Below are 18,834 nucleotides of genomic sequence, written 5' to 3' on the forward strand. Positions count from 1 at the left end.
CTAGTGAATTCCGCTTCATTAGGTGTGGTTCTAACCGATTGAACTACCTATTGGGAACTCGTATATATAAGATTGATTGAGAATGATAAAAAAAAAAAATGCTAACATTTGAAAATTCAGAGGTATATGATTATGATTTGCACAAGAGGACTGTGGTCTTTAAAATTATAATTTAGTGTTTAATATCTTGTGAATTTCGAAGCATAGAAAGAAAAAAATGAGAGGCATATATAGAGAGGTAGGTCGGATTAGAGGGAGTTATGGAAAGGCTTTGTTGGTGGTGGGTGCACTAGATAAGTGCCAGCTTAGTTCGGAGAAGTGTGAGATGGCATTTGGTGGACCAATCGAGTTGTCAGAATTTGAAGCCCAGCGTGGATCTTATATAGATTTACGCGCTTTCTTACCTACGTGGTTACAAGCGCGGATTTTGCGGGGCGAGTGCGAGTGGGGTGCCGGGTGCGATCACTGATCGGTTATCGGAAGGAGGAGAGATATGGGTAGTGAAATGCTACGCGCCTCATTGGGGGCCGTGACCTCGTCCAGTGCTAGTGGTTTTAAGATAGACAGGATCATACGTGGCTTCACGGAATATGGAGGGTTGATAGTGATCTTGGGAAAGAGACAGCATCAACATTTTTTTTTTTCATCCTTTCTTATCTTATCTATAAACTTAATAGATTAATTATTAAATTTGTAAACTCATACAAATTTAATGGTTAATTCATTTATTTATTATAAAAATTATTAAAAAATAAATAAATTCTATCATTTATCATTTTTACTATAAGTTTTACAAATTAGGCTTACTAATTTAAATGCTACTTATCTCATTAATCATTAAATAATTAATAAAAATTTAATTAGTGTTAGTATGGTAGAACCACTTTGATTATTATGTTGATTTGTAACTCCCAAAAAAAAAAAAAAAAAAAAAAAATGTGTGGACAAGCTGCCAATTGGGCAAATTGGCCACCTCCATTTGACCACGGCATGGAAGATGGTTTTGGCCATCCCCAAGTAGAGGGACAAAGGGAGGGGGGGATTGGCATAGGCTATGGCCTTGCCTCAAATCTTAAGAACAAAAAATTATATATATATATATAGTACAAAAATAATTATAAGATATTGGCCCTTAGGAGAATTTTTTTTTTTTTACCCTCGGCTCCTACCCATAATAGTTTCTGGTTCCGTTCCTGCCCAAGTTGGTCATACGACGTGTTCAAGCCAACCCCCTTTTTTTTTTTTACACTTGTATGGGTATTTTTTAGAGTTTAGGTTGTAAAAAGTCACTTGCATCGTATGTGATTGGCATTCCGTCCAAAAATATGGACAAAAGTGATGAATGATCTAATTTGCCACAATATTTATATACTTCAAGGGAATCGACTGTCACTTTTTAAATATTGGATGTTAAAACGCAAAAGATGACTACTTCATGAGGGGAGGGTAAAGAGTATTTTTCATTGTATTAGTTTCGATCCGTGGACCCAAAAAGAATATTTTCTCTTTATAAACAATGTTTGGATCCAATTTGTTTTAGAAACATATGCTATCTTTTTATAAACATGAACCTGAAAAATTTAGAGCCACACGCTTTAACAAGATTCCTTTCTTTTCCTTTTTTAAAATTTCGTAATCTACTTCTACTTCAATTTATTTGTTCCTTTAAATCATATATTTTCTCTTATAAATCATGTTTGGATCCAAGGATGGAAAGGTTAATTACTTCGAGAGTGAGAGCTAAAATCTTAGTAGTGAGAATGATTGTATCCGAAATAATCGCATGTCCTCTCTTTATACGAGATTTCCACTAACAGGGTACGACCTTTGACTAAGTGTTATACGCTCATAGGGTACAATCTTGACCAATCATGACGTCAGATTACATCACTGTCCTAGCGTGGTGCCAAATTACAACTTACAACTTACTAGCAGGTTGTCATCGTGACTTAATATTGCTAACTAGTCCTAATTTTGTGCATGTACAAATGCAGAAGAAATACCGAAATGCCTCGTTAAGCTATTTACCCCAAGAGAGAGAGGAAAAATCCGATAACATTTACTTTTTTCTAATCAAAAACCAAATTATCTCAAAGAAAAAGTCTATATATCCCTCAAAAATCGTAACAAACTTTGAATTGAATGATAAGTCTCATCAAAAGCAGCTCCTGCCTTCTAGTCCGAAGGCCAAAATTAATGCCCAACAAGCATACACGTGCATAGCAATGCATTGGCTTGAAAATCCTATAAATTAAAATTTCCCTCACATTCACTGTGAGCAGCATCCATCTTCCAATTAAGTTTAACTTAGTTTTTCACAGTCTCCGACAGTTGCTTTGTGAGTTTGTTTTTGTTCCAAACAAAGACTAATTAAGATGGACCAATCCCAGAATGCGAGTTACCAAGCTGGCCAGACCAAGGGCCAAGCTGAGGTGAGTTATACTATTACGTGTTCCATGCATGTATCATGCGTATGCATCATACATCTAAGACAGATGGATCCCTTCATATATGAACATATATGATGCTGATATGCATGTTTTGAATTCCAGGAAAAGACAAGCGGCATGATGGACAAGGCAGGCAATGCTGCCCAAGGTGCCAAGCAATCATGCCAAGAGGTTCAACAATTAATGTTTTAACTAATTAAGGCTTCTTTTGTTTCGGCATACAATGGTTTTTGAAAAATGTTTTTCGTATCTTTTGGTGTTTGATGTAGCGAAAAGTAATAATGAAACCGAAAATATTTCCAGAAAAGCTTATTTAATTGGAGTTCTTTTTGCAGAGTGGTGAGCAGATGAAATCGAAGGCACAAGGGGCTGTTGATGCTGTTAAGGATACACTTGGTGTAAACAAATGAAACTAATGAAGCTCTTCGAGGAAGAACCAAAACTCTCTTTCTTTATCATCAATATTCGAATCACTGTTGAAAACTCAAGATTCTCTTCCACATAAATTTTGTGCTTTTGCCTTTTGATTTATGAATTTTTGTTTTTCTTGTACTTCGCACTTTCTTTAATAATTCTTGCTCTTATTGATCTGATTGTGATCAAATTTGTCATGCACAATGTTTCTAGATTAATATCTCTATCAATAATTGGGTAGGCCTATCCATTGTAATTAATTGAACGTACAAGGAAAACTTCAGTTACCGCTCATGATCTTTCATCATTTTCGTAATCATTGCAAGTTTTTGAAAGATGGTAACTCCAAATTGACACTTTATAAAGTTTAAAGGTATGATTGTAAAAATGATAAAAGATCAAGGGTAATAAGTAAGTTTTCCCGAACATATATATACATGCATGTTAACATTGCAATCCAAAACAATAATTGAATACATGACCAAAAGTAATTATGCAGCTGTGAATTCAAGAACAGTTCCTGTGAGAGAGTTGTAATGCTTCTTAAGTGAAATTAAGTGCAATTTTCTATCATTTTGGATCAAAATCATAATGCTTCCATTCAACAGGAAACTCAGATTTGAGTGCTCACCATATTTTCAGAGCCCTCCACCATTCCTTCATTTTAATCTCAAGAAGATTTTCAACTCTATATAATGTAGGGGAGGCAACACATGCCACTGACCAACATGGTACAACATCAAGATTTAAGATCCCATCACTGAAATGGGAATTCTCTATAGCAACGTGTCAATAACTGCCATGTCACCATTTGGTGATGTGACAAAAAAAAAAAAAAAGAGGTCTAATGTAGACACGTCACTAATCCAATGGTTTTTTTTGTAGTGGATCAATGCCATAAAATATAGAAGATTTTCAACTCTATATTTTCAAAGCCCATCACTGAAGGGGAATTCTCTTAGCATGTCAGGCAATTTGATGACCAGCATCAGACAATTATAAACATATTGGTTGCAGACATAGAGCAAAATAAGAATTATTAGAGTTAGTGAATTTTAGGAAATAATTCTTCTATTATATAGATTTTCCTATTATATAGTTAATAGCAAAAATTCTTTCCTATTATATAGATTTTCACTTTCCCTTTGTCTGGAATCAAACATACTTGGAGCATATTTTGGATTGTGATTGAGAGATAGAGTTTTTAAGTCAAAAAGTACGTTTTGGCCATTTTTAAAGTGAAAAAAAAAAAAAAAAATTACTTTTAAATTTTTTTTATCAAATATGTCAGCTTTTGTTTAGCACAATTTTTTAAGTACTAAAAGTACTTTTTAATAACTCTCTAACACAATTCCAAACATACTCTTATTATGATAGCTTCTTTCCTTCTCATTAGCATCATTTACTTTTTTTGCGAATTCCTGGGGGAGGAATATCTGCCATTAACTACTAAACAAGGAATGGTTCCAACTCCAAGTTTCATCAAACAAGGCATTGATTAGTAAGCATTTGAGAGCAAGCATTTGCTTCAGTAATTGACCTCAAAGTCCTCAAGAGGTAGCTTAATTTAGCTCTGGACCACGCCTTATTAAGCGGAGGTTACTAGTTCGAATCCCCCCTTTCTCTTCCCTTATGTGGACATGTCAAAAAAAAGTAATTGACCTCAAAAGAAAAAGTAACACTATCCAAATGTCATTCACACTATTAAAATGTCATCGACATAAACATCTCAAAAAGTGTATCAATATCTCAAAAAAAATGTATCAATTAGAATTTAAGAGATAGTGGCCTTAATCCGGAGCGCGCATCAAGATTTAAGAACCCTATTCCACTCAGAGACATGGGTAGCTCAGTTGCAGGGATCTTATGCTTGAGGAAATTCAGATGGACTAAATTTGTTGTTTATTCTAAATTACTCAAAGTGATTTGATTTGTATTTATTTGTTTCCTTATTTGGTTTGAAAATTAATAAAACTTTACCTATTAATATTTGCATATCAAAGAAATCCTATTTGATTTAAAATTGATGGGGGGGTACTGTTAGCATGAAAACCTCCAATGATTGAGTTAGCAAGAGTGAAAAGGTTAATTGCTTTCGAAGTGGGAGCTAAAATGTTACTAGTGAGAATGATTGTATGATTGTACTTGAAATAATCACATGTCTTCTTGTTATACGAGGTTTCCACTAACAGGGTATAACCTTTGGTTAGGTGTCGTTCGCTACTATGACTTACTAGAAAGTTGTCATCGTGACTTTTTTTATTATTCGTGACTTGATATTGCTATAATTAGTCCCGATTTTACGGTACATGCAAAAGAAATACTAAAATACCCTGATAAGCTACTTAACTCAAGAGGAAAAGGAAAAATCCAATAACATTTACTTTTTTCTAATCAAAAACCAAATTATCTCAAAGAAAAAGTCTATATATCCCACAAAAATCGTAACAAACTTTGAATTGAATGATAAGTCTCATCAAAAGCAGCTCCTGGCTCCTGATCCAGAGGCCAAAATTAATGCCCAACAAGCATACACGTGCAGATCGAGCAATGCATCGGCTTGAAAATCCTATAAATTAAAATTTTCCTCACATTCATTGTGAGCAGCATCCATCACCCAATTAAGTTTAACTTAGTGTTTCACAACTCAAACGGTTGCTTTGTGAGTTTCTTTTTGTTCCAAACAGAGACTAATTAAGATGGACCAATCCCAGAATGCGAGTTACCAAGCTGGACAGACCAAGGGCCAAGCTGAGGTGAGTTGTACGTACATGCATCATGCATGCATGTATCATACATCTAAGACAGATGGATCCATTCATGTATGAACATATATGACGTTGATATGCATGTTTTGAATTCCAGGAAAAGGCAAGCGGCATGATGGACAAGGCAGGCAATGCTGCCCAAGGTGCCAAGCAATCATGCCAAGAGGTTCAACAATCAATGTTTTTACTAATTAAGGCTCCTTTTGTTTCTGCATATAATGGTTTTTGGAAAAATAATAGTCAAACCGAAAATATTTTTGATTTGACTAAAAAAGCTTATTTAATTAATTGTATTAACACAACCTGCTTCCATGTTTAAGCCTCGTTTTGTTGATAATTGCTTACATTACATATGGAGTTCTATTTGCAGAGTGGTGAGCAGATGAAGTCCAAGGCGCAAGGGGCTGTTGATGCCGTAAAGAGTACACTTGGTGCAAACAAATGAAACTAATGAAGCTCATCGTAGGAGAACCAAAAATCCTCTTTCTTTATCATCGATCAATCACCGTTGAAGACCCAAGATTTTCCTCAAAATAAATTTTGTTTGAATTTTTGTTTTTCACTTTCTTAAATTCTTGCTCTGATTGATCTGATTGTGATCAATTTGTCATTTGAATCAATTAAGTGAGCTCTTTTACAGAGTTTTTTTTTTACCCATGCATTCGGAGATGGTCATGCACAAGCAGCACAATGAAAACTGAGAAGGATCAGATATTTATGGCAAAAGAGCATGCAGAATAATTAGGTTGATACTATGTGGAATGAGTAATTTGCCAATCGTCTAATAATGCAAGATATAATATGGGAAGAACACTTTTTCTGTTGAAGCAAAAGCCCATCACTGAGGGAATTCTCTTAACATGTCAGGCAATTTGGTGGCTAGCATCAGACACTTAGTAAAATTTAATGAATTTTAGGAAATAATATATCTTCTATTGTAAGTATGTCTGATTCTCTCAATTTTTTTGAAATATGAGATTCTTAGATTTTAAAATGTGAGTTTTCCATTACATCTAACAGTCCAAATAAATGTAGAAGTTTGTGTGTTACTGAGACAAGTAATTTTATTTTTGAACATGCCAAATCCACTTGCCTGTAATACACAAACCTCTACATTTGTTTGGACTGTTAGATGTAATGAATGACTCATATTTTAAAATTTGAGAATCTCATATTTTAAAAAATTTGAGGGGATCCGAATCCTTTTCATCCCATCAACATTGTTCACGCACCATTTCCTTAAAAAAATCAACATCAAAATATTTTTACTTTTTAACTTTTTATATCATATTATTCACTTTTTATTACTATTCAAATTAAAAAAAAAAAAAAAAAGTACTACAAAACAAAACCTTTTCACATTTCCATACAAAAAATTCAAAACTTTATACCACATCAATCATTTTCTGCTATAATAACGAAGGCAAAAAAGCTTTGCCAAACAAGGTCGACAATTACAACTTTTACTATTCATTCCTACAAAATTGACTCAATAATTTAAATCCTACGTATCAAAGGCGGAACTAGCATTTGGAGTTTGGGGGGACAAAATTAAAAACTTTAGGGGTAAATGGAGTTTGGGGGGGCAAAATTAAAAAATTTAGGGGTGAAATTTTAAGGACTTTTTTAAAAAAAATTTGGGGACTACATGGCCCCTTGCTACTTATCATGTAAGTCAATTAATAATTAATAAAAATTTAATTAGTGTTAGTATGGTAGAACCACGTTGATTATTATGTCAATTTGTAACCTTAAAAAAAAAAAAGGGTGGTCAAGCTACTTCCAAGCTAGCCAAATCAACCACCCCCATCTGATCACATAGGGGGTGGTTTCCACCTCAGGTTGGTTATAGGGAGCGTCGTTCGAGCCACCTTTTTTCTTTAAAAAAAAATTATTTTTCATTTAACCTTTTTTAAAATATTTTTTTTACACTCCTCTAGGGGTCATTTTTTAGAGTTCAAGTTGTAAAAGGTCAATTGCATCACACGACTGGCATTCTGGCTAAAAATACGGAAACAAATTACGAAAGACCTAACTTGCCACAATTATATACTTTAAGGGAATTGAATGTCACTTTTTGAATATTATACGTCAAAACGCAAAAGATGGACACTTCGCCTGAGGGGAGGGTAAAGGGTATTTACCATTGTATTGGTTTTGATCCTTGGGGACCAAAAAGAATATGTTCTCTTATAAATAATTTTGGATCCAATTTGTTTTAGTAACATATGCTATCTTGAAAAATTTAGAGCCACGAGCTTTACCAAGATTCCTTTTTTTTTTTTTTTTTTTTTTGATTAAATCATATATTTTCTCTTATAGATCATGTTTGGAAATTTCCATAAACATGAATCTAAAAATTTAGAGCCACGAGCTTTAGTAAGCTATATTTTTAAAAAAAACTCAGTAATCTACTGTGTATTTATTTGATTAAATCCTAAAATTCAGCTGGACTAAATCTGTTGTTTATTCTAAATTACTCAATATGATTTGATTTGTATTTATTTGCTTCTTTATTTTGTTTAGACGTTAATAAAACTTTATCTATTAATATTTTCATACCAAGGAAATCGTATTTAATTTAAAATTGCTGGAGTGTCAGCAAGAAAACCTCCAATAATTTAAATTAGCAAGGGTGGAAAGATTAATTGTTGGGAGACTGAGAGCTAAAATGTTAGTAGTGATAATGATTGTACCCGAAATAATCACATATTCTCTCCTTATGCAAGATTTCTACTGACAAGGTACGACCTTTGGCTAGGTGTTGTTCGCTGATAGAGTAAGACCTTGACTAGGCATGATGTCAGGTTACATCCATGTCCTAGTGTGGGGCCAAATTACAACTTACAACTTACAAGCAGGTTATCATTGTGACTTGATATTGCTATAATTAGTCTCAATTTTATGCATGTACCATTGCAAAAGAAATACTGAAATGCCTCGATAAACTATTTACCCCAAGAGGAAATCCAAAAACTCAATAATATTTACTTTTCTCTAATCAAAAACTAAATTTTCTCAAAGAAAAAAACTCCATATATCCCTCAAAAATAGTAACAAACTTGGAATCGAATGATAATTCTCATCAAAAGCAGCTCATGCCTCCTGGTCCAAAGGCCAAAATTAATGCCCAACAAGCATACACGTGCAGAGCAATGCATTGGCTTGAAAATCCTATAAATTAAAATTGCCCTCACATTCATTGTGAGCAGCATCCATCACCCAGTTAAGTTTAACTTAGTATTTCACAGCTCAGATAGTTGCTTTGTGAGTTTGTTTTTGTTCCAAACAAAGACTAATTAAGATGGACCAATCCCAGAATGCGAGTTACCAAGCTGGCCAGACCAAGGGCCAAGCTGAGGTGAATTATACTACTACATGTTCCATGCATGTATCATGCGTATGCATCATACATCTAAGACAGATGGATCCCTTCATATATGATGTTAATATGCATGTTTTGAATTCCAGGAAAAGGCAAGCGGCATGATGGACAAGGCAGGCAATGCTGCCCAAGGTGCCAAGCAATCAGGCCAAGAGGTTCAACAATTAATGGTCCTTTTGTTCCAGCATACAATGGTTTTTGGAATATGTTTTATGTATTTTTCGGTGTTTGGTGTGACGAAAAATAATCGTCAGACCGAAATATTTTTCGATTTGACTAGAAAAACTTATTTAATTGTATTAACACAACCTGCTGGCATGTTTAAGCCTCATTTTGTTGATAATTACTTACATATGACGCTCTATTTGCAGAGTGGTGAGCAGATGAAAACGAAGGCGCAAGGGGCTGTTGATGCTGTTAAGAATACACTTGGTGCAAACAAATGAAACTAATGAAGGTCATTGAGGGAGAGAACTAAAACTCTCTCTTTTTTTTCATCAATCGAATCACTATTGAAGACCCAAGATTCTCCTCAACATAAATTTTGTGCTTTTGACTTTTGATTTATGAATTTTTGTTTTTCTTGTACTTTGCACTTTCTTTAATAAATCTTCCACTTATTGATCTGATTGTGATCAAATTTGTCACTTGAACCAATTAAGGGAGCTCTTTTACAGAGTTTTTTTTTTTAACCCATGCATATGGAGAAGATCATGCACAAGCAGCACAATGTTTCTTAGATTAATATCTCTGTCAACAATCCGATGGCCTGTCCATTGTAATTGATTGAACATATACGTGCATGTTAACATTGCAATCCACAACAATAATTGACCAAAATTTATGCAGCTGTGAATTCAAGAGCAGTTCCTGTGAGAGAGGTATATAATGCTTTCTTAAGTGCAATTAATTGCAATGCTTCAAAATTTTCTATCATTTTGGATCAAAATCATAATGCTTCCATTCAATAGCAAACTCAAATTTGAGTGCTCAACATATTTTTGGAGCCCTCCACCATTCCTTCATTTTAATCTTCAGAAGATTTTCAACTCTATATAATGTAGGGGAGGCAACACATGCAACAGACCAACATGGTACGAGAAGGCTGGTAGCTATTTGAATTTGAAAGGATGCATATTGGTTGCAGGAATATAGCAAAATAAGAATTATTAAAGTTGATGAATTTCATGAAATAATCTCTCTTCTATTGTATAGATTTTCCTACTATACAGTTAATAGTAAAAATTCTTTCCTATTATATATAGATTTTCACTTTCCCATCGTCTGGAATCAGGCATACTTACTGTGATAGCTTCTTTCCTTCTCATCAGCATCATTTACTTCTCTATGAATTCCTGGGGCAGGAATATCTGTATTAACTACTCAACAAGGAATGGTTCCAACTCCAAGTTTCATCAAACAAGGCATTGATTAGTAAACATTTGAGAGCAAAAATTTGCTTCAGTACTTGACCTCAAAAGAAAAAGTAATACTATCAAAATGTCATTCACCACTAACCAATAATCTAGAATCAATTTGAAACAATGAATAATGAAAAGGAAAAAAAAAAAAAATACCAATGTGCCAAACTGACACATATTATTGCTTCATCAACATAAACATCTCAAAAAATGTATCAATTAGAATTTACGAGATAGCGGCCTCAATCAGGAGCAGCATCAAGATTTAAGAACCCTATTCCACTAAGAGACATGGGTAGCTCAGTTGCAGTGATCTTATACTTGAGGAAAAGATTCTGGATACCTAACAATGGTTAGGCTGAATTTTGTTCTCCATATTGTAGTATACCGTACACGTCAAGAATTCCAGGAGGGAATGATGGATCTATTGCAGCTCTTACAGCAACCTTTGCCACTGAAGTCACATTGACTGGAGAAGTAAAAAGTGGACCAACTAGAGGGATTCTGGTTAGCGCTTTTGCATATCGCAGAACCTGCAGGTAATACATATTAAAAAGCTATTAATACAAGAATTAAAGTCCATCACCAAAGGCCTGAACAATAATGAAGAGTTTTGCACATGATGTAGTTATCCTGTCAGAAAGACTGCTGTCAAAGCACACAACTACACAAGTGCATATATAAGATGCAAAATGAACAAATTCCAACAGCGTACACATTCTAATCTTAATGAACAAATGAACAAAATTCGTTTACTTTTATCAAAAATTAAACCCTTTTAAGGTACCTAAGTGGACTGGCTATGCTGTACAAACATTAGCCATTAGCTGTTGTTATGTATGGCAACCATTGATTGATTCCACTATGATGAGAAAACATATATGAACAAAATGTGAAAAACAAATTGGATTGTGAACAGCTATAGATCAATGAAAGAAATAAACAACCACATTTTTTACCATCTCCAATGGAGCTCCAATTAAACTTAAAGGCAACTTCATGCGCCCAACTTGGCGAGTCCCATGTATGAAACCTGGCCGAAGAATTACACCTGTTCTTTAAAAAAGAAAAAAAAAGGGGGGGTTCTTTCAGCATTAACCTACTGCAACCAATCAATTGCCAAAGCTGTCAGAACAAGCAATTTTACAGTACTATAAACGCCTCATCACTTGCCGAAGTTTCCAGTCAGCATATATATATATATATATATATATATAAGTTATCGAGGATTGAGAATTTGGAATATTGCAGATCATGTGGTTTCATGAAAATTGGATAATACATGGCTCAGAGAAATTAGCTGAAATCCTTTTCTCTTAAAGCCCTAGCAAACTTCCAACCCATCCCCTGTTTTGTTCAAAGCAATGGAGCCTAGGAAACACCTGAGTTCAGATCATAGCAAGCCAAAGTTTGGTTAATTTTTTTGTTTGCACCAAAATGTTCAGGAAATGATTCTTCCTATAATCATAATCAATTCCTTGCAAATAAGGAAAGATGTTCTCAAGTAACTGGTTATTACAGATGGTATTGAGTAACACCTTGACCTTCTCCAGTTTTAGCTTTTATAACTTATAATCATGACCATGTTATATAAGATAAATTCAAATGTCATGAGTGTAAGCCAGAGAGTGAGGGGCTTGACCTCCATAGGGGAATTTAGTCAGTAGCTCCTTTTCGGTCGCCCTCTGCATCAGATTGGGTAGAAAGAAATTTTCATCAGAAAAAGGGATTAAAAGGATACAAAAACTAAAATGTTCAGGTATTACAAAATGAGATATGAACTTCAAGCACATAACCTCTGATAATATCAAGATGTAATGCTACGTTTATAGGTCCTACAACCAATTAAGCAAGGATGGGGACAATGAGATACTGTATCCACAATATATAGGTATATCTGCCTAGTAAATCTCAGTTCACATCAAGTTAACAGAGGTACTTAACCTAAATCTTCAATATATGAAATTGTTAAAATTCATGTTAGAAGGAAAAATCTTCAGTGATAGTTTTATAAAGGTGAAGTATGAAGGCAGGAAATCATGGTGATTTCTATAGATCATATTTAACAATGCTTAATTGAACAATTCAACATTTTTTGGGGCAATTATCATTGACATTCAGCGATTTAAAGATGATAGACAAATGACAAAAGCAAGAAAGTACCTTCCCCTCATAATATCCTTTCAGTAAGTAATTTATCAAACCAAAGTCAGCGGCAGAGATGTATATGTATCTTTTTACACCTGAAGCCAAAGCAGATAAGAAGCCAGGTGACTAAGTACTCATTATCTACCCATAACAACGAACAACACAAGCCTTTGTATTCACACACAAAAGATTTTTTTTTTTCTCTTTGAACATATTATAAACCTTTCACTCCAGATAACCAATTATAAACAGTTTGCAGGAAGGATAAAAGTTATCTAGTAAATGATGCAGACAACACACACTGAAACCAGTTTTGTCACATAAGTTGATTGAGAGAAAGGAAATCAATTATTCTGCCATGACGTCGATGATATTAACTTCAACAGTCACAAATAACTCATGAATAAAAATTCCAGAGTGTTGAACAAAAAGGAAAGATATGAGGCAAGTTATAAGTTCTTGATAAGACCTTCTCGTTCTTAATGTTATAGAAACATAAAAAGTAAACCAACTCAAATAAATTAGGCTGCAAACCAATATCTTACTGAGGTGCATTTCACAGAAGAAGATTGAACAATAGTTCCACCTTTTGACAAACAATCCAAGATCAGATTAGGATGCATTTCACAACTAAGTAGCCTCAATTTTATTTAGTCGACAATCGAAGTGGAGCCATAGTTTCAAATCTTTTTGAAAAATGAACCAAGCTTGAACATGTAGCTACTCAGCCTAACTAGGCATGCAAACATAAATTGACTAGAAATTCATACAGGATTGACTATGTTAAAACATATATAAAGTCATTTGCAAATGAAAAAAAATTCCCTTTTGGGAAATTTTTTTGATAAGTATAAATGAGGGGTGCAACACGAGGACTTCCCAGGAGGTCACCCATCTTAGAACTACTCTCGCCCAAGCATGCTTAACTGCGGAGTTCTAATGGGATCCGGTGCATTAGTGCTGGTATGATCGCACCCTCTTTTGGGAAATGGAAATCATAGAAATACATAAATTTAGTATACACATAACCACTTACCTGTCATTTATTTATTTATATATATATATAAAAATAAAATAAAAAAATAAAACACAGTAAGGAGTTTATAAAATAAACTACAGCAAATTTTGCAAATCATATGGTGATATGGTGGGCCAGCAAGAAATCTATTTCAGGGCCATGAATACCTACATAAAATGCTAAAGACAGCACAGTTAGATATTAAAGCATTCTGCTCTGCTAAAAACACAAGGGAAGTTTGGAAAACACAAGATTCAGCTGGTACTTCATAAACTATCTAAAATGCCTATTTTTCCCTGTAACTAGAGCACTCTTTTCCTTCTGCACTTTCTTTGCAGTTTCTTTTTCTAATCGTAATCAGGCTAAGTTTACAAATTCCTTTAACATTTATGATAGAATAACACTTAGAGGCAACAGCTGAAAAAGTAGCACATGCAATTACTAAAAAGAGAAGAAATTGGATACAAAGTTATTGCTTACATTGCTCAGCAGCAGCTTTAATAGCATTTATATTTGCAGTTCCATTGATCCTATGCATATGAGAGTTTGAGCCAAAACCTCCAACACAAGAGATCTATAAAGTTCAAATTAAATTGTGAGTACCGCGATCAAAGAACCAGATTTGATTAAAGTCAACTATAAGGGACAAACATTTAAGACGTACTTCTAGAATCCAAGATTGCAATGTATGGAAAACCAGCACAACCCTTTCCATGGTAAATCAGAAGAGTCGTGATCTTTTCAAAATTATTGAAAAATCAAGAATATACCAAGACAATAAACATCCAAAATATCCCCCCTAAACCCTCCTAGAGAAGTATAAGCACATGATCAGCCCCAGCATCCATTACATAATATGAAACCCAATATGGCATGCATAAAGTTAAAGCATTGTACCTTTCATATAAGTCAAAGAACATAAAAGAGATCGCTATAACAATCTGTGTAGATATGGAAAGAGAGAAAATATATTGATATTAATTTTTTGGGCCTTTAAAACATACAATTTGTTAGGTTTACTGTTGTTGGCATATTCTGTGTCAATTTTTGTTGCAAGTTTCGAGTCCCATGGTTGAGGTTGTTCTAAGACGAGGCTTCAAAACTGGGTTAAACTTGAAGATAAAAGGCTGCCGCTTAGACACGATCTTTGGGCACCTTAGATCTCCAGATCTGAGAGCTCCAGTCGCAGTCCTGATAGCAGTACATTCAAAAGGAGGTTCTTCAGAAGCAAAAATTTAAGCTACCGGAGAAGCTCGATCCTAGAGGTGATCACACAATGTTCGGATGAGAATTGACAAAAAAGAGACACAGTCGTGGAACATTCGAACGCGATCTTTTCTAAAGGTTTCACAGAAACTTTTGTTAGCAAGATTGACCACATAGGGCTTGAATGCCTGTGGTTTCAAGCTTAGTCTGAGACACTTAGTTGCAGTGCCGATCGCACCACATTTGAACGCTGCCAGCTAAGAAACGTGAAACGTTAGCTCACGTCCGAACACGTCACTAACCCATTCAAACGCCACTGCCTATAATTGTGTGTTTCAAAAACCAACTTAAATCAAAAGTCTATATTTTCTTGGGGCATATATAAGCATCCTTATGCACAATTTTCAGGAGACATTGAGGCCATTATTTTGTGCTCTTGGAGAGAACCTTAGAACCTTTATGCTTTCATTGTCTAACCTCTCATAGATTTTGTGAAACCACACAAACAAAAACAAAACCTTCAACCACCGGAGTTTCGAGATGCAAGAGGAAGCTTGATAGAAGAATTGGCCAGAGAGTTCTAGAGCTACTGTGGTAGAAACAAACGGGTCATTTGTTGGGGTACACACCAAGTTTGATCACAAAGGTTTTGTAAGTATATACTGTATAATTTAATTCTTCTATAGTAGAAAAGTTTACTGTGTTTGGCCGTCCTAAAGTTATTTTACTTTTGAAGAGTACTTCAAAAGGTCTCTACTTTGTCACCAAAATTGTTGTGTGTAATGTGTTTATTGCTTTACATAATTTTGGTGATATTGGTGATATCGTGTGTGGTCGTGGAATTTTAATTGGTAGTGATTATTGTAAAACACCTATTCACTCTTCTCTGGGTGTTGTTTGGGGTCATTGGGCGAATTTTCACAGTTATTCTTTGGTATGGTTTCTTTGTACTTGTGATTCGTTACAGCCTTTATTTATTAGCTTCCCACTATTTAAAGCAAGCCAAAATAAGTTAAAGAGGAGTGCCATCCTTGGAGACAAATGAAGCAGCATTATTCCATAAAAAAGATGATTGGCAATATTGCATGTTCGAGATGGAGAACCATACAAAACCCAAATCAATTCTATTGGGTTTCATTCTATGGTGGTAATATTTTTCTGTAAGGAAAGTAACCCTGATCTTATTTGTATGTAAGGAAAGTCACAAAAGTATTAGTTACAGATATCATACCACAGAGGTCACTCCATTCATTGCATGCTTCATTGAATCAGGTGACAGCAGATCTCCTGTAATTGAAGAAAGTACTTTACACTTCATATTTAACAATTTGAACAGCCAAAAAACTTATAACAACTATCCAAAAACCTTGATGCCAGACCACGCTGTCAGCCCAAGAATCATGTACAGATGACCTCCCAGACCTAATAATGTAGGAAAAATAAGCAAACAAGTTCAATTTATATACATTTACATATGTGTGTTTACAAAAACACATGACACCAGTGCAGGATACAAGCATCCAGCTGAAGATCAAGTATTACATCAACTTTCCAATAAATTTTTTTTTTTTTTTTTTTTTTCCTGAAAAAAAAAAACTAAACTAAACTTAAAATAGGCATATTAGGAAATGCTTGCAAATAACATTGATTTTCAATGTCGATGTATTTTCAAAAGTATATGAAATACATATAACTTAAGTTTATAGATATTGAAATAAACAATGGGTCTTTATAGATATCTTGTGAAAAAAAGAGTACCTGCTAAGGCTAGATACAGTCAAACCATGCTCCATAGCTTCTCTACATATGTGTGAACCAACAAATCCATTTCCACCCAAAACAAGTAGCTTAATAAAACGCAAGAGTCAGAAAGCAGAGAGTCTATTAGATTAAATGAAAATTAACCACTTTTAAGTGAACGACATGTCAACTTACCTTCTCTGTTGGAGGTGGCGTGACCGTTACTGTCTCTGCTACCTCAGCTTTCAAGGATTCACCTACCATATTTGAATCTGTTGAGAATAGTCTTCCATTTTTGGACATGGTCATCAAACTGTCTCATAGCAGAAATAACTATGGCATTAGGAAATCCATCTTTACTTCCACATTTAAGTAGCAATGATGGCATAATGGAATGGCATCTAAAATAAGGTACATTTTTTAAGATCTCCATTCTCTAGACTACAACACTCATAAAATCATGTAAACTTTATGTGAGAGAGAGAGAATAAAGAATGTTAAAATCAAACTTATCCCAAAAGCTTAAACTGATAGGAAACAATGAATTTAATCATGTAATTAATGTTCTAACATCCCCTCTCACGTGTAGGCTTAGACTTCCACTTAACAAGTGAAGTCCAATATGTGAAATTTTAACTAAAATGAGGGGTAAACTAAAGAGTCAAGGTTTGAACTCAAAATCTCAATTCGGATATCATGTTAAAATCAACACTTATCCCAAAAGCTTAAACTATTAGGAAATGGTAAATTTAATCACTTAATCAATATTCTAACAAATAAGAAAATGTAATGATTGTGTCACTGCAATGTATCTCTCATTATGTATAAAATTCAAAACAATTTAGGGCAAGAAAGATTTCCAAACTTTAGAAATCAATTTAAAAAGTAGAATGAAGACATCAGGAAGGAGAGTGACAGGATATTTTGGCAACAAAATTTGCAAATAGTTTTGGGACAATATGTGGAGTAATAGCAGTAGTTGCTCTAGGGCCTCTGCCTCAGCTAAGGTAATAAACAGTTGAGGTGGGGACGTGGGTTGCAGTAGATTTCAATTTCAAAAGTTGCCTAACAAAAGAGCAGGAAAAGGAAGAGAGAGTGATAATAATCATAACTTTAATAGCTGCTCTAGGGCCTCAGCTAAGGTAATAAACAGTTGAGGTGGGGATGTGGAGTTGCAGTAGATTTCAATTTCAAAAGTTGCCAAGCAAAAGAGTAGGAAAAGGAAGAGAGGGTGATAATAATCATAACGTTAATAGCTGTTAAATCACCACTTATTCAAAAAGTTTAAGCCGATAGAAAATTAAATTCATTATTAATATTCTAACAATAGAAGAAGTAGAATGCAGAAGAATCATAACGTTGTTGTTGTTACTACCATTAGTCGCAACAGCAACTATAGTATTAATAGAATAAGTAGAAGAAGCAGAAGTAGAATGCACTAATGGTAAAATAACAACAATAGCTGAGAATAATTCATGACAATATAAAACCTCATTATCGTTGATCTCCCAAGCTAGAGTATGAAAACGGTTTAAAAAAAAAAAAAAAGAACAATTAAACAAAAATGAATCAAGCCCAAACGAACGCAGCATTAGTACATTCACAACAAAAGTACTAAAATGTCTTGCACATTGTCATTTAATTCAACAGTGTCAGACAAACCCATGTAACGAAAATAGCATATTTTGCCAAACCAATCACAGATAACTAATCCGCCAACTATAATTCAAGAAATTGAGCAAAACCCAGATGAGAATACAAGAAAAAAAATCAATACAACTTATTGTATTATCAAAACCACAACTGGGTGATTAAATGTCTCCGCTATGAAGCACTTACTGTAGGCCGGGGAACGAGGAGTGTGAACGAAGCAGACGTGACATGATCATTTTATTCAGTTTAGTTTGCGTTTGAGGAATGAGATGTTACGCAGGAAAACTCTGAAGTCTCTTTTAGCTTCAATAAGCATAAAGCAGCATTTGGGTTTTGGCTCCGTTTTTGGGGGAACAAGGGAAACTAAACTAAACTTCCATGGCACGTAATATTGACAAGTCTCTACCCAAACGCCCGTGTGATATTAGGTTCTGTGGGGTCCATGAGAACGTCTCTTGTGATTTTTTTTCTAAGTGCTCAAGAAAAAGAAAAAAAAAAAAAAACCAATTTAAAAATAGCTATGTTTTTTAAAAACTCAGCCAAATATTTGGCAAAATTATAATATTTAAAAATATAAAATTATCTGCGTTTTCAAATAACAATTTTTTTAAAATGCAATCTAAAAAATCCA

The 18,834-nt window shown here is 34.2% G+C and overlaps 2 protein-coding genes and 1 non-coding gene across 4 annotated transcripts; 1 reads left to right on the forward strand and 2 right to left on the reverse strand.

Moving 5' to 3' along the window:
• Positions 1–5,517: 5,517 nt before the first annotated feature.
• Positions 5,518–6,284, forward strand: LOC132182988 (stress-induced protein KIN1-like). The gene is made up of 3 exons (XM_059596374.1): positions 5,518–5,620; positions 5,730–5,798; positions 6,003–6,284. The coding sequence occupies exons 1-3, from the start codon at positions 5,564–5,566 to the stop codon at positions 6,075–6,077; spliced, it is 201 nt and encodes a 66-aa protein (XP_059452357.1). The 5' UTR covers positions 5,518–5,563; the 3' UTR covers positions 6,078–6,284.
• A 4,201-nt stretch (positions 6,285–10,485) lies between these two features.
• Positions 10,486–18,581, reverse strand: LOC132182411 (uncharacterized protein At1g32220, chloroplastic-like). Of its 2 annotated transcripts, none has more exons than XM_059595650.1 (10): positions 18,390–18,581; positions 16,746–16,863; positions 16,569–16,657; positions 16,177–16,232; positions 16,042–16,097; positions 14,085–14,178; positions 12,602–12,681; positions 12,081–12,123; positions 11,398–11,489; positions 10,486–10,971 (listed from the first exon to the last, which is right to left on the reverse strand). In XM_059595650.1, the coding sequence occupies exons 1-10, from the start codon at positions 18,437–18,439 to the stop codon at positions 10,792–10,794; spliced, it is 858 nt and encodes a 285-aa protein (XP_059451633.1). In that variant the 5' UTR covers positions 18,440–18,581; the 3' UTR covers positions 10,486–10,791. The 2 variants fall into 2 exon arrangements, with proteins under 2 accessions (XP_059451633.1, XP_059451632.1); XM_059595649.1 differs by having other exon boundaries at positions 11,386–11,489.
• On the reverse strand, positions 13,445–13,563 carry LOC132183525 (5S ribosomal RNA). Its single transcript, XR_009440483.1, has one exon. It is a non-coding gene; the product is annotated as a 5S ribosomal RNA (ribosomal RNA).
• Positions 18,582–18,834: the final 253 nt, after the last annotated feature.

The sequence above is a fragment of the Corylus avellana genome, chromosome ca5 (assembly GCF_901000735.1).
Source record: "Corylus avellana chromosome ca5, CavTom2PMs-1.0".
NCBI lineage: Eukaryota > Viridiplantae > Streptophyta > Magnoliopsida > Fagales > Betulaceae > Corylus > Corylus avellana.

What these genes read in the sequence shown, in the direction of transcription:
- LOC132182988 (XM_059596374.1), top strand. Translation starts at nt 5,564, where the DNA reads ATGGACCAATCCCAGAATGCGAGTTACCAAGCTGGACAGACCAAGGGC. An exon ending in AGACCAAGGGCCAAGCTGAG is followed by an intron (nt 5,621 to 5,729) that starts GTGAGTTGTACG and finishes TTTGAATTCCAG; the next exon opens with GAAAAGGCAAGCGGCATGAT. An exon ending in CCAAGCAATCATGCCAAGAG is followed by an intron (nt 5,799 to 6,002) that starts GTTCAACAATCA and finishes TTCTATTTGCAG; the next exon opens with AGTGGTGAGCAGATGAAGTC.
- LOC132182411 (XM_059595649.1), bottom strand. Translation starts at nt 18,439, where the DNA reads ATGATCATGTCACGTCTGCTTCGTTCACACTCCTCGTTCCCCGGCCTA. An exon ending in TGAATGGAGTGACCTCTGTG is followed by an intron (nt 14,179 to 16,041) that starts GTATGATATCTG and finishes TGAACTTTATAG; the next exon opens with ATCTCTTGTGTTGGAGGTTT. An exon ending in TAAAGCTGCTGCTGAGCAAT is followed by an intron (nt 12,682 to 14,084) that starts GTAAGCAATAAC and finishes CTTTGGCTTCAG; the next exon opens with GTGTAAAAAGATACATATAC.